Source organism: Corylus avellana, chromosome ca5 (assembly GCF_901000735.1).
Source record: "Corylus avellana chromosome ca5, CavTom2PMs-1.0".
NCBI lineage: Eukaryota > Viridiplantae > Streptophyta > Magnoliopsida > Fagales > Betulaceae > Corylus > Corylus avellana.
The window spans coordinates 7,267,735-7,292,327 of record NC_081545.1 but is presented as its reverse complement, the minus strand read 5'-3'; the positions used below and the strand labels follow the sequence as shown (position 1 = coordinate 7,292,327).

The window sequence follows — 24,593 nt, the reverse complement described above, 5'->3', positions numbered from 1 at the left end:
ACTAAGTGGCTCTGATACCATTTGTAATGGTCTAGGAAAATGGCTAGTTACATTTATGTTATCACCCAAAAAGACTAATCAATTTAAAACTTTTTTAGAATTCATTATAAAGTTCATTTTCATCTAACAACTAGGCAATATAACTTAGCGCTCATAAGTCATGACTATTTTTCTTAGTGTTAGGAAGACAAACAGCATTATACCTTCATATACGAACATGTGCATGTTGAGACATTTAAATCTTATGTTTGTTAGCGTTAGGAAGACAAACACGACATTTGGATCTTCCATTCTGCCGTATTCCACTTTGGGTACAGCAGAGTTCGATCATTAATTATGGGTCAAACATTTTTTTATGGAAATGTTTTGTCCTTAATTTCTACTACAATATCATTAAAACTTGATCTTATATATATATATATAATAGAGCAGTTTTCCATGAAGAATCAGATAACTCTGATTTCTGCCATAGAAATATAGAATCTAATATGCAAGCTACTGGTACCGGTGGCCTGGGTTCAAAACAATCGTTCTGCTAACTTACAAACACAATACATAAATGTTCAATCAAAATGAGAGAAGATGCAGCAAATAATTAAGGAGACACGAACGCAAAAAATTGTAGACCTGTCAACTTTTAAAGTCTCTGGCCATATTAATTGATGCAGGTCGTAGAAGACATGTTTTGGTACTGCACTCGATCTTGCGATCAAGCGCATGATCAAGTGCACCAGGTCCCTGGAAGTGCGATCGAGCGCACGTGGGGACATTATGTTATTTTTTTATTTTTTTTTTCTGCTTTTATTAGCTTAAACCGACTTTATGTTGTTGTTTTATTAGGGTTAGGGTTTTGAGAGTCTTTATTTTGTTATTTTATTAGGTTTAAGGTTTTTGGGGTATTTATGTCATATTTTATTATGTTTAGGGTTTTAGACTATAAATATATGCTTATAGCCTCCAGAGGAAGGAAGTTTATTTTGATTATTGATTTTTATTAATGAGAATTACTCAGAGTTGAGTTTATTCCTCTATTTTCCTTCAAAACCTAGAGAGTATCTAGCTTTTGTCAAGAATATTTCTTAGATTATTGATAGAATCAAGATCTAGAAATACCTATCCGCTGGTTATTGATGTTATTCGCTGCAGCCCACTAAGTCACGCTGCATCAGTTGGTATCAGAGCTCAAGTTACTTTCCATAAATGGAGAGGAGCAACCGTCTGGCACACTTGAACAAAGTGCACGTGCGCACGGAGACAGCACGTAAGGAGCAACCGGCGATTCGTTTGCGGCACGTGGAGGAGAGGTTTGGTAGTGTAATCGTGCGAAAGAAAGGGCGTGCGCGCACCCAACACGGGGTCCCTACCGATCACTTGGCCGACATAGATGGTCCGAATGTTCGTCGTCGTTAACCAAGACCACGGTACGCTGTGGGGGGAGACAAATTTATCATTGAGAGTGAACTTGTCAATCCTTATGCAGGGCGCGGAGTGCGGAAGAAATTTCCAATGGCATAAGCCTATGCTATATTATGGGATGCAGGCGTCAAGCTCGACACTCAAAAAGAAAAGAAAAAAAATTCTGACAAAAAAAGGAATCAAATGGAGATCCGTTTGTGGCAACACATAGATAAGTGTATGGAGATCCTGTGGGAAAAGCTACAAACCATCACAACCCAATTTGGTCATCCCTATCAACCATATCCATGCTTTGTGGATGAATATAATAGGGTTGTCGTTCGTAGGGCGCAATGGCAACGACGGAGGGCAAGGATTGAGGCGGAGATACCGCGACAATTCAACTTGACCATCATTCATGAGCCTCAAACCCATCAACCAAATCCATATTTTGTGGAGGAGGAAAAGGAATATGTGGATGAAGAGTTTCAAGAATCCGATTTCATTAATGAGGAGTTCATACATAAAAATGTTGAAAATCTTTCGCAAGGATTCGTGGATTGAAATTCTCCACCAATTTACGACACCTATCCTGATGAAGAGGTGAGTTCTATACATCAAGAACTCGATGAAAGTCCTAAAAGAGAAGTCTTTGATTTGGAAGTTGATTTCCTTGGAGTTGATCATATCTTGTCAAAGACTTTTAACCAAAGTTGTGATGAGATCTATGGGGTGGAGACGACTTTTCTATCAAAGAGCGAATGGGTCTTTGTGTGTTCATTGGGGTTTCTCATGGCATGTGGGAAGGGCAAGGCACGAGAAAAGCATGGCAAGACAACATGGCAGGGTGAGGTGCGTGGCCTTCAACATAATCGTCATAGTCTGGTGATGATTAGTGCCATCACGTATATTGTGGGGGTATTGCATTGTCTTGCTCTTGAGGAAGGGTGAGTGGAATGAGTTGACTGGACATCGGAAGGACCGTGGAAAGAACCGACCAAATTCGAGGGCGAATTTTCTCCAACAATGGGAGAATGATTCAGGTCTCAGAAGACAGGCTTTGGTACTGCGCTTGATCCTGCGATCGAGCGCATGATCGAGTGCACCAGGTCCCTAGAAGTGTAATCGAGCGCCCGCGTGCCTGCGATCGAGCGCATGCGGGGACATTATGTTATTTTTTTTTCCTGCTTTTATTAGCTTAAACCAACTTTATGTTGTTATTTTATTAGGGTTAGAGTTTTGAGAGTCTTTATTTCGTTATTTTATTAGGTTTAGGGTTTTGAAGGTATTTATATCATATTTTATTAGGTTTACGGTTTTGGAGTATAAATATATGCTATAACCTCTAAAGAAAGGGAGTTTATGTTGATTATTGATTTTTATTAATGAGAATTATTCAGAGTTGAGTTTATTCTTCTATTTTCCTTCAAAACTTAGATAGTATCTAGCTTTTGTCAAGAAGATTTCTTAAATCATTGATAAAATCAAGATCTAGAAATACTTATCCGCTGCTTATTGATTTTTTCGCTGCAGCCCACTAAATCACGCTGCATCATTAATTATTTTACTGTAGGGCATTGACAAGTAGCCATCACAGTTAAGAGGATGGTGAGTAAAAACCAACTCGAAAGTTGAAACCAGGCTACGTTGGGGTGAAATTTGTCCCACACCTTTTTTGGGTTAGCTGTCATTATGGATTTACTGTTCTTGTTCTCATTGCGACGTGTCAATTTTAAGAACAAGACACAATTTCACTTGACCTAAACTACCACGTCTTTTTTTAACTAAACTTCAAAAGTGTATAATGTGAGAATGTGTTAAACTAATGATTAATTACTTGAAACATCTCAAGGCAGATCTTGTTGAATCGTTTGTGGTAGCTTTTCTTTCTCAAAAGTCGGTACATTTAGTGCCAACAAAGAGGCTCATGTGACTTGCAATTGCCCCTTTTTCCCATATAATTTTTTCTTTCTAAATATTATTGGGTTGAATTTAGATTCTAGTGAATTTAACTTGGAACATCTCAAGGCCCCACCATCGTTTGAATTCAACTTCAAATGTTTGAATATTGCAAGATTTAAAATTAATAAAAAATTATCATTTTATAATAATTTTGAAAGGCTATTTATTTATTAGTTAATTTCTAATATTAAAAGGTGCAAGAGATTGAATAATATATTATCTGTCATTATCTCATTTTATTTATTTATTAAAATATTGGATTAATTATGTAGGGCATTACAAGATGCCTGCAAGGAGGAGTAAGGATATATATATTCACGGACTTGTCGGGGGTGTATGAGGGAGAAATCTATGAAGCTTAAGTTAAGTGTAAAAAGTAAAATTTCCCTAAGGGTCAGAGGTAAAGTAATCCTAAACTTGATAGTTATGTGAAGACACCTGAAAATCGTCGCCCGCCCTTCCTTATGTCGAATGTCTACAAATAAGGCACGGTATTGGCCAAGTCTTGCCAACTAAATAGGGAGCTAATGATTTACTTTTTAATGTTACACCGAAATAATAGTGTAGAAAGTGTAAATACATGCTTTGGGAGGATCGAGAAACTTGATTTAATTAGTCAAAAGCATAGGTAGCTAACTCCGCTCACCTTCACTTGACTTAATTCTTCCATGTGAAGAACACTACTCAAATCTCTCACCCGCTCAAAATAAAATAAAAAATATAATAAAAGAGGAAAAGGAAAGAAAATTTTTTTTAACTTGAATGGGAAGAGATTATATATTCAAACTTGAACCGAAAAAAAAAAAAAAAAAAACGAAAGAAAAATAAATTACAATCATCACCAAATACAGTTGCCATAGAGAAGTTTCAAGTAAAGGAATAGATATTCAAATCTTACATATAGGTTACTTCACAATGACTAAAACAAAATAGAAAAAGAAATTACAATCATCACCAAATACAAATACCATAAAGAATGTTCAAGAAAATGAATAGATATTGGGAGAAAAGTTTCATTTGGGTGAAGGGCTAATAAAACCTTCTTATTCATAAAACCAATGCTTTGTCCACACTAGAACCTTCTTATTAAGAGAGGATAGATTCAAGAGAACTTGCATTGGTGTCATGTTCCTCCGAAACTATTAGTTGATTTTGTAACTGTGTCCAATCTAGTAGAAGAACTAGTTGTGATAGAAAGGCATGTCCTTGGAGCCAAAGATAGTCGTTCTGGAGTTGGAATTGTTGCAGCTTCACTGTCAAGCATGGTAACAACATTTAACATGGTGGGGTGGTCATTTGCGTTGTCTTGTAAGCATAAGAATCCAATACACACTTTGATAACTGGTCTGCATTGCAATCTTCACGTATAGTCTGGTCCACTAAATCCAACACCTTGTTTTCATCCAACAATCTCTAAACCTAGGGCAATTTTAAAATCAAAATTTTTATGGACAATAAACCTACTAAAGAAATTAATTACTACAAAAATTAAATACACTTACATAACCTATAAGGCTCATGATGGCATCATTCTTTCTTCCACTTATAATCTTAAGTAGAACCACATCAAAGTTAAAAACATCGGATTTGAATGAAAACATTCCATTTTGTGTGTACTCCGAAGACATATAGCTACTGCATTATAATGTTTATCAGTGGATAAGTTGGGATTGAATCAACTTTCACAATTAAACTATCTAGTGTCTTCAATAAACTTACTAAGTTCCAGCTAGTTTGGTTGTGCTAGCCTCGGTTTCTTTGCCTTCAATCATCCTTGCCAAGCCAAAGTCGGATATTTGGGGATTCATCCCCTCGTCTAAAAGAATGTTACTAGTTTTCATATCTCTCTGGATGATCCTCAATCTGGAGTCATGATAAAGATAGATAAGCCCATGCAAAAGCTATTCCTAAAATGATTTTGAAGCACGTCTCCTAGTCCAAAGACATGCTTAGCTTAATTTTTATCTTAAAAGGTTTCCCTTTGCCATTCAAGAGAACAATATGTTTAGCAATAGTAATAAATAAGCTTTTACTCAAACAAGGTATATATAGTCTATGAAGCACTACAAGAGATTAAAAATTCAGTTTAGAGGCCAACCACATATAAATGAGTCTAAGCTTTTGTTGGGTATTTACTCATAGAGTAAAATCTTTTCAATCCTTTTACGCAATATCCCCAAACACTAACAAGATTTCTATGTTCAAGTTTTGCAATTAACACCACTTCATTTTTAAATTCTTGCAAGCCTTGTTGTGAGACACATGCATGAGAGTAGAGACGGACACATATGAAATCTAGGGTAGGCTATGGCCTACCCCAGGTTTGGAATTTGTATTAAATATACTGCAAAAAATATTAATTTTTTTAAGAAAAACAATTATTTTCTATCTTTTATTTTGCTTATATTTTCTTCACACTCAATAAAAACTAATTTTATTTTTTATATGTTGATTTAATCTTTAATCTTAATATATTTTTCTGGAGAAAATACACTTTACCCCCATGAAGTATCCACCCATTTTCATTTTGACGTCCAATGTTTAAAAAGTGACATTTGACTCCCACAAAGTTTCAGACGTTAACAAAAAAAGTCCATCCGTTTATTTTGCCCATCACTTTGGACGGAAACCAAGTCACGTGCATGGCACGTGACACTTTTCAACCAAAAAGTTTGAAAATGCCGTCGTGGGTAAAGTGTAAACATAAATTACTTCAGGGGGTAAATTGTAAACAAAAATTACTTCGGGGAGTAAAGTGTAAACATAAAAATAAATAATTTTAAAAGAAAAAGCTTTTATTTAACAAAAAAAAAAAAAAAAAACTAAACTAAACTAAACTAAACTAAAACAAAAAACTCGGGTTAGTTACCTTTTTAGTACTAAGGTTCTCACTTTTTTTTTTTTTTTTTTTTTCTCACCTAGGTCACAAATCGTATCACAGATGGTACCTGAGTTATGGGAAAAGACCAACTTGGTACCTCTGTCACATTCTGTTAGCCCAAACTAACAAACTGCCGTGTGTCACCCCAAAAAAATGCCACATGTCCTTAAAAAAAACTGGTTTAATAATTAGCTGAGCCACCCCTATGGACGGTCTAGTGGTGGACAAAACCACCCCCAAATGCCATAATGGGGTGGCCATATTTTTTTTCAATTTTTTAAGGGTTTATCTTTTTTTATTGTTTTTTTTTTTAATTATTTTTAGTTTTTTAGGACATGTGGCGTCAAATTGGAATTTTTTTTAGGACATGTGTCGCCAAATATTTTTAGGATATGTGGCATTTTTTGGGGGTGACACTTGACAGTCCGTTAGTTTGGGTTAACAGAATGTGACAGAAGTATTAAGTTGGTCTTTTCCCATAAGTCATGTACCATCTGTTATACGATTTGTAATCTAGGTGAGAAAAAAATGTGAGAACTTTAGTACTAAAAAGGTAATTAAACCAAGTTTTTTGTTTTAGTTTAGTTTTATTATTATTTTTTTTAAAAAAAAAAAGCTTTTATCTTTTTATTTTTATGTTTACACTTTACCCCCGAGGGCATTTTCAAATTTTTGGTTGAAAAGTGTCACGTGCCATATACGTTACTTGGTTTCCGTCCAAAGTAACGGCCAAAATAAACAGATGAGCTTTTTTGTTAATGTCTGAAACTTTGTGGGGGTCAAGTGTCACATTTTAAACATTAGACGTCAAAACGAAAATGGGTGAATACTTCATGGAGGTAAAGTGTATTTTTTCCTATTTTTCATCTATTTTTTGGTTCTCTGTTTTATATATTTCTCCTTCATACAATGGCCCAATTCAATATAAATTCCTAGTTTCGTCGCTGCATGAGAGCCTCTTTAAAGCAATTTGTTGACCTCCTGAAAATGTGCCCTAAGATACCATACTCACAATATTATTACTAACCAGAAACTAGTTTACATGAGGATTAAATACCAACTAATATTGTTGAAATTACCTTGTAAACCGGCCCATACCCCCCTCTATCCAAGCTTGTTTACATCTGAGAAACTATTTGTAGCACTGAGAATGCTTTTCAAGTTAAAAAATGGTACATCTAGTCTTTCTTAGCTTCTTCTGTGAATTCAACTGAGTCTATTCAAGTCTTTGACATGTTCTTCATTAATGCCTATGCACGAAGTGCTCGCTTTCTTTGATTTTCTGAATTTAGAAAAAAAAAAAAAAAAGAGAAAAAAACATGTACATAAAAAATCAATTACACTTGCATGATAACTAATTACATGAAATAGCTAAAAAGTGGCTTTTATTTGATTGAAATGGAAGTATGACAGATTGTGCAAGGTAATCTAATTTTTATCAAATTCCTAACTTTAGGGTCATTCAAATATCTTCTAATAGAGTGAACTGCCCCCCTCTTGGGTCACCATCACCTATCCATGAAATCAACATCAGTGTTTCATCCATCTTCATGCCTGGAAGAAATGTATCAGTCGGATATTGGAAGCTTTCCCACTGAACCTTCACCAACTGATCATCATCGCTTAAGATCACGTTTCCAGAATCCATGAGCTTCAGAGTCCGACTTGTAGATGAGGAATCAAGATACGTACGTATACCAATAATTTTCTTTTCCAGTGGTATTCGAGATCATTTTCTATCATTTCAAGTGCACTAAAGATGCATGCTTGGCATCTCGTTGCAAGACATTCTGGTTTTATACCCCTCACGATTACATCTCATGATTTTATATGCTTTTTAACCAACAAGTGCTTCCCGATCAGCAATTTTCATTATTTTGGTATGCAATTCGTCCATTCCATCTACATTAATGTCTTGGCCGGTGGCTTTACTTTTCTCGTTCTCCTCCTTGTAAGAAAGAATAATTGACATTATTATGTAATTTATGTGACTAGGAAAATAATAAAATCGACATGGCGTCCGCTTTTATTTTTGTTTGTTGGGGCCTTATCAACTATGGACTTTTTTTTTTTTTTTTTTTTTTGTTCCTTTTTTAAAAAGTGGCCATTGAATCAAGGTGCGACGCTCCTTCAAATCATGCTGAACTTTAGATTCGCTGGTAGATGCATCCATTAATTTGTTCCAATATTCTGGGGTATACGAATTCGGGTTCACGAATTGGATTCAAGTATCACTTTTGGGTACGAATTTATGGGCAGAATGGTAGATCTGAACACACATTATTTAAGTGATAAATGCTATGTTGGTCTATGTGGCTTGAGATTTTAACAAATAGATACTGAGACCAATTTTTATCAGAATCTGTACAAAAAATGACTAAATACTCTTGGGCCTAAGCAAATTTTTGTTTTTTTTTTTTTACGAAATCAGTTATTGTTCATCATTAACACCAATCATATTTTGTCACGCATTAAAAAAAAAAAAAAAAAAACTCCTTATAACAAGCATATTTAATATTGGGGTATATAAAAAAGAGAATGCTAAGTCACTACAAAAAATAAGGTCATTAGCGAGGACTCAAAGTCGCTGCTAATGAGCATTTTTTAGCCGCTATTTAGTAATAGCGGTGACAAGTAGCCGCTATTTGGTGGCTGCTTTTAATCCGACACCAATGCCAAATAGCGGCGACTTTAGGGTTGCCGCTAATGACTTTTTGTCGCTGCTAATTGATTGCTCATCAACGACGACACTAGGTGCCACCGTTGTCTAGCACTGATCAATAGCAGCAACATTGTGTTGCCGCTAATAATCTTTTTAATATATTTTTTTAAAATTTTTATCAAGTCAATAGTGGCAACACCATGGTCGCCGCTATTGACTACTCATCAGCGGCGACACTAGTTGTTACCGTTGTTTGGCACTCAATAGTAGCAACACAATGTCACCGCTAATATTCTTTTTAATATATATTTTTTAATTTTTATCAAGTCAATAGTGGCGACACCTATTTGGTACTCAATAGCAACGACATTGTGTCGCCGCTGATTGAATCTTATTAGCGGCGACCCAATGTCGCCGCTAAGGAGGGGTTAACAGCGGCGACCCCTGAGAGGCGTTGCTGATGAGTCTCAATAACGGCGACAAATGTGCCCGCTATTTAGGTCACTACTAAATTCCAAATTTTTTTTTTTTTGGTATTTAGCGTCCACTATTAGCGGCGACTTGAAAGTCGCCGCTAATGACTCCTCATTAGCGGCGACTTTTGGGTCGCCACTAATTGTTTGGTCGCTAAAGACCCTTTTTCTTGTTATGATCGAGTGTCCTCCTAGTCTTAGGTGGATAGTATTTTCTAAAAGATTAAAAAAGAAATTGGCCCTTATTTCTATCGTATGTTTTTTAAAAATAATATCTACCTAGGATCAGGAAAACACCATGAGAACACAAGAAGGACACCTAGTATTTTCATATGAAAAAGGCAAACACGTTTGTCTGCTTTTTTTTTCTATACGCCATTTTTTTTTTTTTATAAATGAGAACATACCCTTTTCCTGGTGTATAAATCCCATATGCTAGGAAATTTGTGCTGAATGTTTTTACACTTTTCCTGGCGTAAAGTATTATACTGATAATTTAACATGGTATCAGAGTCAAAGGTCCTGAGATCGATCCTTGACTCCGTCAAATCACTCTTCATTTAAATTAAAAATTCCATATGTTGAGCCCCACCTATTAAAAAGGAATTTGAGCCCACACATGAGTAGAAGTGTGAAAGTAATGATTAAGTGATTAAATTTATTTTTTCCTATCAACTTAAACTTTTGGGATAACTGGTAATTTAACACTTATTGCATATATAGTGGGTGTTAGAGAATATGTGGGCTTGTCCCACATTGCTAAAGGGAGAGAGACTCTCCTATATTAGCAATGTGGGACAAGCCCACATATTAGAGCCACTAATGCTTCTAATTATGGCGCCATCAATCACCTCTCTCGGCTGCCATCAATTTGAGCCACTTGCCTCGGCCGCCATCACCTCCAATGAGTTTCTGGCCACCATCTTGGCCTCCGTCACTGATGAAGAAACAAACTCAAGATTTTACAAGTCTCCACCATGAGTTAGAGGGAAAATGTTAGGGAATATGTAGGCTTGTCCTATATTGCTAATGTATGAGAGTCTCTCTCCCTTTAGCTTCTATATATTGAAGGCTCCTATGTACTATAAAATCACTCAATAAAAGAAATATTTTAGCTTCTAGGGCCTTAGTGTGTGGATGTAGGCATATTGCTGAACCACCGTAATTTTAAATCTTTTTATCTTCTCTTGTTTATTATTCCACTTTATATTTTCGCATTAGGAAATCTTATAGTGGGGACGAAATAGAAATTCTGCTGCTAGCCCAAAAGATTTTAGGCAGTCAATCCATCTCTTTCTTGATTTACATACCAGATAAGGTTCATCTCCCATCTTAAACCTACGGTTACCATTCCCCTAAGAAAGTCCAGCAATAATATATGACCAAATTGGACGACAAAGGCATATTCACAGTGTTTTCGTTGGGTTTAGTTGGGTCTTTCCAAGTGTTTTAATTGGATTAATAATTGCTATAAAAGTAAAGATTATAACAAGTTATCAATCAAGTGTTTTAGTTGGGTCTTTTCATCAATTATATTGTCATCATAGGAAAGCCACGTCCTAGTAAATCTAAATCTAAATCTCGTACCAACAGATTAACACATCAATTTGATGCCAATCTATTCATTTTCTTATATTCTGGGCCGGCCTACTTTTTCTTAACAGACAAATAATTTAACTGTTTATGATAGAAAAAAACAGGGTTAAATTTTTTTTAGTACTTTCATTTTTTCTCACTTATATTTTGTCCATCAAACTAACATATCGCCTCGTCAACCCAATCAAAACATGCCACACATTCTATGCCCCTATAAAAAATAAAAAATTATTAAAAAATAAAAAATAATTGAGGAGTGGCTTAATGGGGTGGCTGAATGTAACAGATTTAATAATCTGCATTGGAATTGAAATGGAATTGAACTACTGTAAATGGAAATTGAAATGAAAGAACTAAATTTTTATTAACAAAATAGGCATTTGAGGTGTCTGCCGCCTGGCCTCCATTGAGTATTCGAGAACTCTTTTTACCAAAGTAAATTTTTTTTTTTTTTTTTTTTTTTTTTAACGAAAATATGAGAATTCCATTGATTTTACCAAAATAAAGTGATTGCAACTTGAATGCCTAGTACATCTCTTAGGTCTTGTTTATAAAGACCCTTACGGCTGCTAATCAAAACGATATGATCATACCAAATATAATATGGTAGGACCCATTACAAGTCAAAGGTCAAAGGCCCACTATCCTACCAAGGCCGAAAGCCCACCATAACACCGAACCACCCCCAAGCCCCAACGCCCTTGTCTTTGAGCTACCAAGATTTGCCACACCAGTTGAAACCATGTTTCGTCAATCTGAGCCAGTTTCCAGAGGACATCGATATCCCAAAAAGAAATTGGTTCGATGGTAGGTAGCAGAAGGCTTTGTGTCGCCGAAATACGAGCGATTGGGGCAGGTGGAAGGATCAAACCCTGCCGCCTCCATGATCTCATGCGCGACTTGTGCTTGTCAAAGCCAAAACAAGAGAATTTTCTTCACATTGTAAGTCATTCGCCTGGATATGGTCAGATAGCTGCCGATCCTTTGACATCAACTGGGTAAAATCCGGAAACTAGCCATATTTTCTGACGCTAATCTTTTCCCGGAAAATGACAAAGGTCATCCGCAGATCAGGTCTCTTTTATACTTCATTAAAGATAATTTCTTAGAGTTTTGCATCTCGAAGGAAGCAAGATGGCGCCGGAAGAGGAGTTGCCTGAGAAAATAGGAACACTGATTCATTTGAGGGGGTGGCATTGGCACAAAGGGATTCCTCTCAATTAATAATTTTTTGGTTTTAGTTTTAGTTTTAGTTTTTTAATTATTTATTTTATTTTTAATTTTTATTGAAACATAGAATACGACGATTGGGTTGGCGTGGAGAATAGTTAGTTTTATAGATGAAATATAGATGGAACTATTATCTCCGGATTTACCAATAACAAATATTGTATAAATATATGAAAGGGGAAAGTTCATATATCCCCTCAAATTACCACACAATTGTCAATGTACTCCCTAAACTTTTAATTGTGACAATTTTTTCTCCAAATTACCAAAAATTGTTAATGTTCTCTCAAAGAAACTACCTTTAGTCAAATAAAAATAAAAAATACCAAAACTTCTAGAAAAAACCTAAAACTAAAATAAATAAATAAATCAAAGGATGGCAAATTTAAAATTTAAAAAAAAAAAATCCATGTATAAGAAAAAAATTAAAAATTTTCTTTTTTTTTGTTATGATTTTTTTTTTTTTTTTAACTCTCTAAAATTAAAATTTCTTTTTTTAAAAAAATTAACAATTTTCGTTTAAGAAAATAAAAATTCCCATTTCTTTTAAATAAAAATTTCTGTTTAAAGAAAAAATCGTTTTATTTTTTTATTTTTATTTTTTTAAAAAATCGTTTAAAAAAAATTAAAAAATTTTCGTTTAAAAAATAATTATTTTTTTTTTAAAAAAAAATCTTTCTTTTTAAATTAAAATTTTCGTTTTTAAAAAAAAAAATTAAAAATTTATTTATTTTATTTATTTTTTGAATTTATAGGGGTATTTTTGTCTTATTGAGAAATACATAGGGGCATTTTTATCTTTGTTCTAACCTTAGGCGGGACATTGACAATATTTTGGTAGTTTGGGAGGGACATTGTCGCAATTGAAAGTTTGGGGGGTACATTGTCAATTGGGTGATAGTTTGAGGGGGGTATATGAACTTTACCCTATATGAAACCCAAGTAAAAAAGATAAAGGTTTTAAAGTTTAAGTACTAAAAAGTAGGACTGGCAAAACAGGTCGGCAGGTCGACCTGTTTATAACTCGTTATGACCCGCGACCAGTTTAGGATAAACCCAAACACGACCCGTTTAGCTAACGGGTTGGCTCTATCAAACCTGGACACGACATGATAAGTTCGTGAGTCACTCGACATGACCCGCTTAACCCGTTTAGTTTTTTTTTTTTTAATGAAAGTGATGAGTCGAGTCATAAACAAGCCAATTAACCTGTTTATCAAAGTAAACGGCCATAAATAGGTCAATTGACCCGTTTATCAAAATAAATGAGTCAATTGACCCGTTTATGACCCAAACTCGTTAAGGGTAAAAAAAATATTTTAATCGTGTCATAAACGGGTATGACCCAAATCCGCTTAGGGTAAACCTAAACCCGATAATTTTGTATCGTATTTATGTCGGGTTGTGTCAAAATAGCCGGCCATACTAAAAATGCATTTAACCTTAAAAAAATAAACAGACAATCTGCAATTTGTGTTTCTTGCTTTCGAAGGCAAAATTAGGGTGCAGTAAGGATTTGATCTTGGGGGGATAGGGTGCTGCTCTTTGATTTTCACATCATGTGCTCATGGGCTTGCTTGACGTGAATATATAGCACAATTTCATCTCTTATCATCATAAATTTGAGAGGTAACTTCATTAAAAACTTTTGAACTTGCATTCGATTTGATATATTTTTTTTTTAAACTTCAAAATCTCTTAATTTAGTTTCTGAACTTTCAACTGTTCTCAATTTGAACTCCTCCGTCAAATTTAGCCGTTAGAAATACCAAAAAAAACCAAAATATTCCTAATTTTCATTTTTTTTAAATAAAAAAAGGTTTTAAAATTAAGGGTAAAGTTAAAATTTTATAAAAAAAAATTATGGGTATAAACGTCATTTAATATTTAAAATCTGACGGAGGTATTCAAATTGATTGCAATTAAAAATTTAGAGGACTAAATTGAGAGATTTTGAAGTTTAGGAGGAGTTTGTCAAATCGAGTGAAAGTTCAAGGGTCTTCAGTGAAGTTACCCCTAAATTTGAAAATCAATTTGAGTGAAGTTACCCCTAAATTTGTCCAAAGACAGACCTTGTTGAATTTCACTTGCCCTTTTTTTTTTTTTTTTCAAAAGTCGGTAGATTTAGTGCCAACAAAGAGGCTCACGTGACTTTGCAATCGCCCCTTTTTCCCATATATATATATATATATATATATATATATATTTTTTTTTTTCTTTCTAACTCTCAAGGCAACGATGATTCGAATGCAACTTCGAATTTGCAATTGTCCCAAGTTTTTAAATTAATAAAAAAAATTGTCATTTTTAATAATTTTGAAAGGCATTTTATTTATTTGTCAATTTCTAATAGTAAAACGTGCAAGATGTTCAATAATAGATTATCCGTCATTATCCAATTTTATTTATTTATTAAAATATTGGTGTTAATTATGTCGATCATTACAAGATGCTTGCAAGGAAGAGCAAGGATAATGAGACTTGTTCGGGGTGTAGGTGGGAGAAATCTATAAAGCTTAAGTTAGCAAGGGTAAAAGGTAAAATTTCTTTAAGGGTTAAAGGTAAGATAATCAATTTTTCTAACGGTCAGAGGTAAGATAATCATAAACTTGATAGTTGTGTCAAGATACCTGAAAATCGTTGCCTGCCCTTCCTTATGCCGAATGTCGTTTATGCATGTGAATAACACTACTAAAATCTCCCACCGACTCAAAATAAAATTAAAAAATATAATAAAAGAGAAAAAGAAAAGGAAAAAGAAAAAAGAAAAAAGAAAAAACTGTTCTTGAATGAGAAGAGATTATATTCAAACTTGAACCGAAAAGAAAGAAAGAAAATAAAATAAATAAATAAATAAATAACAAACGAAAAATAAATTACAGTCATCACCAAATACACCAAATACAATTACCATTACCATAGAGAAGTTTTAAGTAAAGGAATAGATATTCAAATCTTACATATAGGTTACTTCACAATGACCGAAACAAAATAGAAAAAGAAATTACAATCATCACCAAATGCAGATACCGTAAAGAAGGTTCAAGAAAATGAATAGATATTGGGAGAAAAGTTTCATTTGCGTGAAGGACTAATAAACCCTTCTTATTCATAAAACCAATGTTTTGTCTGCGCTAGAACCTTCTTATTAAGAGATCAAGGATGGATTCAAGAGAACTTGCATTGGTATCACGTTCCTCCGAAACTACTAGTTGATTCTGTAATTGTGTCCAGTCTAGTAAAAGAACTAGTTGTGCTAGAAAGGCATGTCCCTGGAACCAAAGATGGTCGTTTTGGAGTTGGAATTGTTGCAGCTTCACTGTCAAGCATGGTAACAACATTTAACATGGTAGGACGGTCATTTGGGTCGTCTTGTAAGCATAAGAATCCAATATTTACACACTTTGCTAACTGGTATGCATTGCAATCTTCACGTAGAGTCTGGTCCACTAAATCCAACACCTTGTTTTCATCCAACAATCTCCAAGCCTGAGACAATTTTAAAATCAAAATTTTTATGGACAATAAACCTACTAATTAAAGAAATTAATGACTACAAAAATTAAATACACTTACATAACCTATAAGGCTCATGATGGCATCATTCTTTCTTCCACTTATAATCTCAAGTAGAACCACACCAAAGCTAAAAACATCGGATTTGAATGAAAACATTCCATTTTGTGTGTACTCCGGAGACATATAGCCACTGCATTATAATGTTTATCGGTGGATAAGTAAGAATTGAATCAGCTTTCACAATTAAACTATCTAGTGCCTACCATAAACTTACTAAGTTCCAGCTAGTTTGATTGTGCTAGCCTCGGTTTCTTTGCCTTCAATCATCCTTGCCAAGCCAAAGTCAGATATTTTGGGGTTCATCTCCTCGTCTAAAAGAATGTTACTAGTTTTCATATCTCTATGGATGATCCTCAATCTGGAGTCATGATGAAGATAGACAAGCCCACGAGCTATTCCTAAAATGATTTTGAAGCGCATCTCCCAGTCCAAAGACATTCTTAGCTTTTTATCTTGAAAGGTTTCCATTTGCCATTCAAGAGAACAATACTTTTAGCAATAGTAATAAATGAGCTTTTACTAAAACCATATATATATATGAAGCATTGCAAGAGATTATGAATTCAGTTTAGAGGCCAACTAAATATAAATGAGTCTAAGCTTTTGTTGGGCATGTACTCGTAGAGTAAAATCTTTTCATATCCTTTTACGCAATATCCACGAAGACTAACAAGATTTCTATGTTGAAGTTTTGCAATCAACACCACCTCATTTTTAAATTCTTGTAAGCCCTGTCCGGAAACACATGAGAGCCTCTTTAAAGCAATTTGTTGACCTCCTGAAAATGTGCCCTGAGACAGTACCATACTCACAATATTACCACTGACTAAACTAGTTTACATGAGAATTAAATACCAACCAATATTGTTGAAATCACCTTGTAAACCGGCCCATAGCCCCCCTCTCCAAGCTTGTTTGCTTCTGAAAAACTATTTGTAGCTGCGAGAATGCTTTCCAAGTCAAAAAATGGTACATCTATGTCTTTCTTATCTTCTTCTGTGAATTCAACCGAGTCTATCAAGTCTTTGACATGTTTTTCATTGTCTAATGCACGAAGTGCTCGCTTTCTTTGATTTTCTGAGTTTAAAAAAAAATATATATATATTTATATATAAAATCAATTGCACTTGTATGGTAATTAATTACATGAAATAGCTAAAAAGCGGCTTTTATTTTGGTTTAAATGGAAATACGACAAATTGTGCAAAGTATAGTGCATTTTGGCAAAGCAATTACCTTGTCTCTTGGCCATCTTTCTTCTCCGCATGTATATACAAACAATTGCACTTGCGAAGAGAAACACTATTATCAGAGGTATCATGACAATTAGAGTCCTTGACATCTTTCGGGCACTTTCTACAAGAAAGAAAGAGAACTCCTCTTACATAAACATTTGAAATATGAAAACGACTCCCCATCATAATTTTTTTGGTAGTGAACAAGCTCTTATAGAAAAATCAAAACGATAATAAGTCAAATTTAACAGATATACTGTTTAGATTAATTGTCGTAATTATAATTTTTATTATTAGTACAAGGTAAGCATTATATTACTAAATAGGATTTTGAAAGTTCGGCCAAAAACCTCCCAATTTCTAACGTACTTTTAGTAGCTAGTGATTATTCAAAGAGGGCTACTCTCACATTAATATTTAAAATATGAAAGGACTCTCCATCATATTTTTTTTGACTGTGAACAATCTCTACTTAGATTAAAAATGATAAGTCAAATTCCACAATTATACTATTTCGATTCATTAATTGTTGCAATTATAAGGTCTACTGTGTTTGGCGATTAATACTTTTAGGGAGTCCTTTTGTAAGCTTATAATATAGCATGTTGAGACATCACACAACCCAAAAGCTTAAGCACATAGGTTTGCGCCCAAGATTGACCTCCAATTACTCAAAATTAAAGATTCTCATGTTACGAAATCGTAGCCATTCATTTTAAATCCAATAGTTTATAAAATTATTTAAACCTTGGTAAAACAAAAACCAGCTTAAAATCAAAATTTAATGCCTCGTTTATACAAAAGCAGTTGGTATTTTATAGACATTTGATTTAAAATGAATGGCCATGATTTCGTAACATGAGAATCTCAAATTTTGAGTAAATTGAGGGGATCTCAATCCTTGAGACCAACAATGCTATATTAACTACTCACACTTCTTATATATTTTCAATGTGGGATTCTATTATTTTTTTCACTCACACTTATACTCAACAATCTCCCCCTCGCTAGCTTATGAATCTTTTTTACATTTTTGAGTGCGTCACACGTACATTGTTGAGACACCATACAACCTAAATGCTTAAACTCACGGGTTTGGGCCCAACAATGCTATATTAACTACTCACACTTCTTATATATTTTCAATCTGGTATTCTATTATTTTTTTCACTCACACATATACTCAACATACTGTTACTACAAGGTAAGCATGATATTGCTAACGAGGACTTTAAAGTTCTACCAAAAACCTCTCAATTTCTAACGTACCGTTAGAAGTGATTATAATTTATATATAACCGAAAAGAAAACTTTTAGAATGCTTATGAAATGCAATGGAGAAAGAGGCCTAGGTTTGATTATCAAACTGATATATATATATATATATATATATCTTAGTGGTCTAATTCTGTGGAGGCACAAGAAATATAGAGCATTAATTCTGACCTCTAGTACAATTTGAGCCATCCCATTGGAAGTTTTGAGTGCAATGGCACCTCTTCTCTCTATGATCTTTTGCTACAGTGCAATTTGAATTTGGCAAGTCCTTGCAGTCGTTGGGTAAATTACAGCTTGGCTCCGGCGGGGGCTTCCAACTAATTTCTATTTCATCTTTAGCTTTAGAACTATAGTTGGTAGAATCAATGGGCGCATTAAACGGTAATAACTCTAATGACTTATTGAGCTGCTGAATTCCTGTTGAATTTGTATCATTTCCTGTGTGTTTGATTTGGATGAAAAATTTCCGTGTGCCTGGATCGATACTTATGACTCGGTAGGTGTCTTTAGGCGTACTCTTGAAGCTAACCTGGCCTGTGGAATTGTTGCAGTAGAAACTGAAGTACATGGGGTCACCACAATTTTTTTTAGTGCTGAGCGGATAGGGGATCAGGTTTGTGCCGCAAGGCTCACAACTCCTTGAAGTTGATCCTGCAAAGATATAATGTTATGAACCTGTCTAGCATTATAACATTGTAGCATGCTGCTTGACACGCAAAATAGTACTACTCTAAATGAACCCTGACAGCCCAAGCTGGGTGAAGGTGATTTTAAAAATCCATACCAGCAGAGGTGGTTTCTCACTTTGTTTTTAACACGAATGATGATTTCTTTTAATTACCAGAAAAATAATTTTACTAAATTAATGTAAAAGTATTCCAATGTGTAAAAGGAGTACCTATTTCAGATTTCCCAACGCGGACAAAGAGGTCAACACCGTTTGTGTATTCCTCTTGAAGATCACTTAGATCCGAAGTCCAAATTCTGCAGAATGTGATCGACACTAAATAAACCTGCAGGCGTGTTGAATAAGCCTGGCACAGGTGGTTGTTAAGGCACTCCCTTCTGCATGTTGTATCATTGACCACTAAAGAATAGTCATACATGCTCACTTTCATCATCTTTAAGCTCAAGAACATGTCTCTCTCGTCAGATGAATTCCAACTTCTTCCGCACCCCTTCAAAAAATCTCCAGAATCCCATTCCATCCGGGAATTAGGTTGGAACCCGGGCAAACATTTGCATACCTTATTGTTATTAATATTGCAGCTGCCGAGATTCCCACAATAATTGTAAATGCTACAATATTTTTGTTCTTCCGGCTTTCTCCAAATCAAAGACCACTTTCCCACGTCCACACTCGAGCTCCGATAGTATTGTAATTCCCCCGTATTATTCATCACCAACCTTTCGTAAGGAAAACCCCATGAATATCTCTTCTTTAATAATAACATTTCTATGTCATAGGGCATGACATCTGAGCTGTTTCTTATCCAACTACTTCTCCAATAATCTTGTCTTCGCCCCTTTTTGATAACGTAGTTGCCCTCTTCTTCATCTTTCCTAAAGCTGAACCTCTTCCGCCTTTCCAGGTCATCATCGGGTTTCCATGAAATCAACCGGATTTGATCTATGTTCATACCTGGAAGAAATGTATCAGTCGGATATTTAAAGCTCTCCCACTGAACCATCGCCGACGAATTATCATCGCTTAAGACCAGGTTTCCATCCTCGCGGAGCTTCACAGTCCGATTTGTAGACGAGAAATCAAGATCCGTATACCAATAATATTCACCTCCAGTATCCGATACCTGGAGGTTTCCATCATCTGAAATTCCAAAAGTTCCAGTGGAACCGTTAAGTACAGGGTAGCCTCGATTGGCAACCCATACAACTGTTTGTTGATCCTGCTTGTACCAAATCCCAACGAACCTTTCGTGGGTAGAGCTTCTGATAGGGGTAAAGAATCCCAGTTCAAACGTTTCTCCACTGGAGACAAGGGTTATTCCATTGTCAGTAATCCACTCGCCCTGCTTCAAAGTATCTCCGGCATAGCAATAATCCACACGACAGGAACACAACCAGAAGAAGATGGAAGACAGCAACCAACTTGCATAGCAATACATTACGAATAAAGCATGCATGCAGGTAACTAATTTAATTGAAATTTTCTATCATTTCAAGCACGCTGAATATGCTTATCACACAGAGGCTCGAATGGATAGGTCCTCTTTGCTCGAAACCAAAAAAAATCTACAAAAGCATCCTACAGTCAATGAAGTGAAAGCAACTCTTATAGGTATGTCAAACTTTTGTATTACAAATTTTTCTATAAATTTCTTTATAAATTGGTGTGCATTCAAAAATTGGTAAAACAATTAAGTAAAATATATATTCCCAGAATGGCCCCAGTAGCTTTGCTTTCCGATGGCCCCAATGGGGCTTTCCACCAGGATTTGAAATGTGGCTTTACCTTTTTCTCTCTTTTGAGAAAGATAATCATGTAAGATTAGACGGGTTTCCCTTTATTCCCAGAAAAAAAAAAAAAAAAGGCATAAAAACAAAATAAGACCGGTTTCGTTGAAACGACCTCGCACCCTCTTCTGCACTAATGTAAGAACCGTCCAATCAGGTATTGCAAAAGGAGCCGTTGGTGTTGATTGTATTTACATGTGGGAACTGTTTCCTTGTTGAGTGTGGGTTACATGAGTAGGTGGGTCATTGTCATGAGGTGGTCCATGGGTAGGTGGGTTTTTGTCTTGAGGTGCAGAGCATGACATAGATGTGTCAAGGTTATGTTCAATGTTGGAAGAAGAGATGAAAGGGACACATGTACATGCATGGTCACGGGTGCATGCTTGTCCATGAGGTTGTACATGAGTAGGTTGTGAAGTAGATAAGGTTAAAGGTGAATTGGAGACAATAGAAATAGTGGGTACAGCAGTAAGTGTGGTGTCATGTTGTGAAGTAGTTGATGCGGAATTAATATGATTAGAAGGTTTAGAAGAAGAGATACCTGATGGGCATGCTGGAACAGTAAGAGACGAACGGACCTCCACCTTTGCTGGCCGGGAAACTTTTCTCATAGAAGACTACATGCCATGTGATAAAGATTTTGTTAGTAATATATATAGGATCAAGACAAAAGGTATAAAAGATTTTGGGTTGAGTTAGGTCAAAGAGTCATTTCTAACATGCATCTTGTTGATTGCATGTTTGTCATGGTATCAGAGCATCTCTAAAAGCTCACGCTTATTCAATCTAATGGCTTCCATAGTGACGGCTGCTTCATACATGTTCCCTAACGTGTTTCATCTAGTTTATATTAAACTAGATCGTGGTAACTACATCCAATTGTTAACCCAAATTGAGCCTGTTCTTAAGGCCAGTGATTTGATGGGTATCATTGATGGTAAAGAACTGTGCCCACCAACACATCTCCCTGCCTCCTCCGATAAAGAAGAGCAAATTAATCCTGCTTATTCCCTTGGGGTTAAGAACTATTCTCGGCTGGATCAATGCTACGCTCTCTGAGTCTGTATTATCCACCGTCTATGGCATCCATACCTCTCATGAAGTGTGGCGAATTTGGCGACCAGATTTGCTTCTCCTTCAAGAACTAGGATTGCCCAGATCAAACGTGAACTGCAAACACTCAAACAAGGTAACCAAACGGGTTTGTTCATTAAGCTGCAGCTGATGAAGATTTTCCAACTTATCAAAATCCCCAGAACTAGAAAGATTGATGTATTTTACTTTTAAGGCCTCCAGCCTCCTTACAGCTACGTCTAAATCCTGAAAGATATAAGCTAATCATTCCCTTATTTGAGCTATTAAATCTAAATAAAATTGAAAGTTGATTCAACTTAATATTGTAATAGGATTATAGGAACCAGTCTTAATCAGCATTCAACTCAATATATATATTCTCGAAGAACTTGGTAAAGTGAGATCCCATTTGAATAATTGATATATGTAGTACAAGGTGAAGCTGGCATGGAAAACGTGATGCTACTTTTCGCCGTGTATTCACGTTCGGCTACCCAAATTTACTTTAGTGAAAACTCATAAAAGAAAATACTACATCCCGCTTTTTAATTTGGAGAAACTTTCGGTTGAGTTCAGTAGAACTGAACTATATATCTATATGGATTTGAAGTGGTTTTGTTAAAAAAAAAAAAAAAAAGTAATAATAATAATTAAATGAAGTAGAGAGATTCAGATAAAGGGATGAGGGGTGTTTTCAAAAGGTAAATTTTCTAGTTAAAATAGAAAAAAATAAATTTTCTAGTTAAAAATTGACTGAATTTTATAGATTCGTACGAGAATGTTGAAACTCTAATCTAAGAGCATCTCTAGCAATAATAGTCAGAATAGCTAATGAAAATGTATAACTATCTACTTTAGCTATTACTTTTTCTCTATTCTCTCCAACAGATTATCTATTTCTTTCACTATTTGCATTTAAATATTATTTCTAATTATTTTTTATTATATCATTGCCAACACTTAATTAAAATCATTAAATTGACATTATAATCTTGCATTTATATGTTATTCTTTTTTTAGTATACCTTGACATTGAAGTCATTAAATTATTCTTGCCAAATATTATATTGAAAAATATTGAATCAATTTCAAGTATTCAATTGCCATTGAAATCATGAAGTTATTTTCATGCATTTAAAAAAAAACTTGTGATCAATGGAGGATCATGTAAACAAACAACCTCATTAAACTAATAAATACAAAGCCATAAGTCAAACAACCTCATTAAACTAACAAATACAAAGCCATAAGTCAAACAAACAACCTCATTAAACTAACAAATAGAAAGCCATAAGTCTGATCAACAATAAGCATCATAAAAACAAAGCAACATAAAACAACGATGAAAGCCAAAAAAAAATAAATAAAAAAAAACCACGTAGAGGGAAAGAGGATAGCAGAGATTGAATACTTGAAATGCCATTTGTTTGTTTAAAGGGGATAGCAGAGAGAAAGATGAATATAATAAACAAAGAAATCCATTATTTTTCTTCAATTTTTTATTCTCTGTCTAGTGTGTGAACAGTGAATAGGCTAATTATTAACCTATTCACTATTCCTATTAGATGAAAATCTACAAATTGGCTTTCTATTGGAGACCAAAAATGACTCAAAATAGTCAAATTTGACTATTTTCAGCCATTTGGCTACTCTTTTGGAGATGTTCTCTCCATTAAATGCTCTGACACCCCATTCTGTACATTTAACTACTTTGTGATAAACATTGCATCCAACTTTTCATTTCTGCATATCCAAAACACATATTCTACCATAGTAATAATTTACCTTGGGATTATCACAGTAAACTTCTCAACTATTTTACTTATAGGTAAAAGGACAGATATATATGCCAATTCCAAGTGATTGGCAAGTAGTGAAGGTCATAAACTTTGATGATATAATGATGTAGACCAGATGGCTTGGGGGTATTTAAGGAAGACCCGAACAAATGACAGCGTGAAGGCACCCCTAAAGATGGTGACGAGGTCCCAGACTTGCGCAACAATAGGGTCCTCTGGTTGCAATCGATAGCACATTGGCTGCGATCGAGCGCCCAAGTTCTGGGATTAAGATGATAATCCTTGGAACTGTGACCGATCACCCCTTGTGATTGCGATCGATCACACGATCGAGCGCATCCTTCTCTGGTAGTACGATTGAGCGCATCTGACTTGCGATCGAGCGCACTCGGTCATATATGTTCCGCAAATGGACATGAGAGACACATATCTTAGTTTTAATCTTTTTTTTTAAACTAGGTTTCTTTGTTAATTGTTATTTTATCTTATCTTTCAGTTTGTTAGATCAGATTAGGTTCTTTAATAGTCTTCTATTTGGTTTAGTCTTATTTTATAGACTTCTAAACCAATTTTATTTCATTGTTATTTTAGAATTAGGAGTCTTGGGCTATAAATAGGTGCTTAGAGCCTTTAGCAATTCAGTTCTCATTGTTTGTTTTGTTTATCAATAAAGATTACTCAGAGTTTAAGTTTCTTCATTGTTTTCCCTTAAAACATAGATAGTCTCTATTGTTTAAGAAGATTTCTTTGATTCTTGTGATAGTCTCACAATCTTAGAAATATTTACCCCTTCAACTTGCTGTTTCCTTGTTCACCACAATCCTACACTGCATCAGTTGGTATCAGAGCTCCAGTTTTCTTTCCATGGCACCGTCAAACACAAGAAGAAGGGGCAACTACTTTGCAAATTTGGAAGACGTGTATGAACGTGAAGAAGTAGTGGTTAAACACGCA

The 24,593-nt window shown here is 34.9% G+C and overlaps 1 protein-coding gene across 1 annotated transcript; it reads right to left on the bottom strand.

The window, feature by feature from the left end:
* Window positions 1-15,173: 15,173 nt before the first annotated feature.
* Window positions 15,174-20,513, bottom strand: LOC132180407 (G-type lectin S-receptor-like serine/threonine-protein kinase At4g03230). Its single transcript, XM_059593215.1, has 8 exons — window positions 19,190-20,513; window positions 18,460-18,942; window positions 17,015-17,134; window positions 16,656-16,855; window positions 16,359-16,569; window positions 15,993-16,230; window positions 15,776-15,908; window positions 15,174-15,688 (listed from the first exon to the last, which is right to left on the bottom strand). The coding sequence occupies exons 1-8, from the start codon at window positions 20,433-20,435 to the stop codon at window positions 15,389-15,391; spliced, it is 2,931 nt and encodes a 976-aa protein (XP_059449198.1). The 5' UTR covers window positions 20,436-20,513; the 3' UTR covers window positions 15,174-15,388.
* Window positions 20,514-24,593: the final 4,080 nt, after the last annotated feature.

Coding starts and splice junctions, on each gene's coding strand:
- LOC132180407 (XM_059593215.1), bottom strand. CDS start 20,435: ATGCATGCTTTATTCGTAATGTATTGCTATGCAAGTTGGTTGCTGTCT. Junction 16,856..17,014: donor AAAGATGGCCAAGAGACAAG/GTAATTGCTTTG, acceptor TTTTAAACTCAG/AAAATCAAAGAAAGCGAGCA. Junction 16,570..16,655: donor GCTATGGGCCGGTTTACAAG/GTGATTTCAACA, acceptor GTACTGTCTCAG/GGCACATTTTCAGGAGGTCA.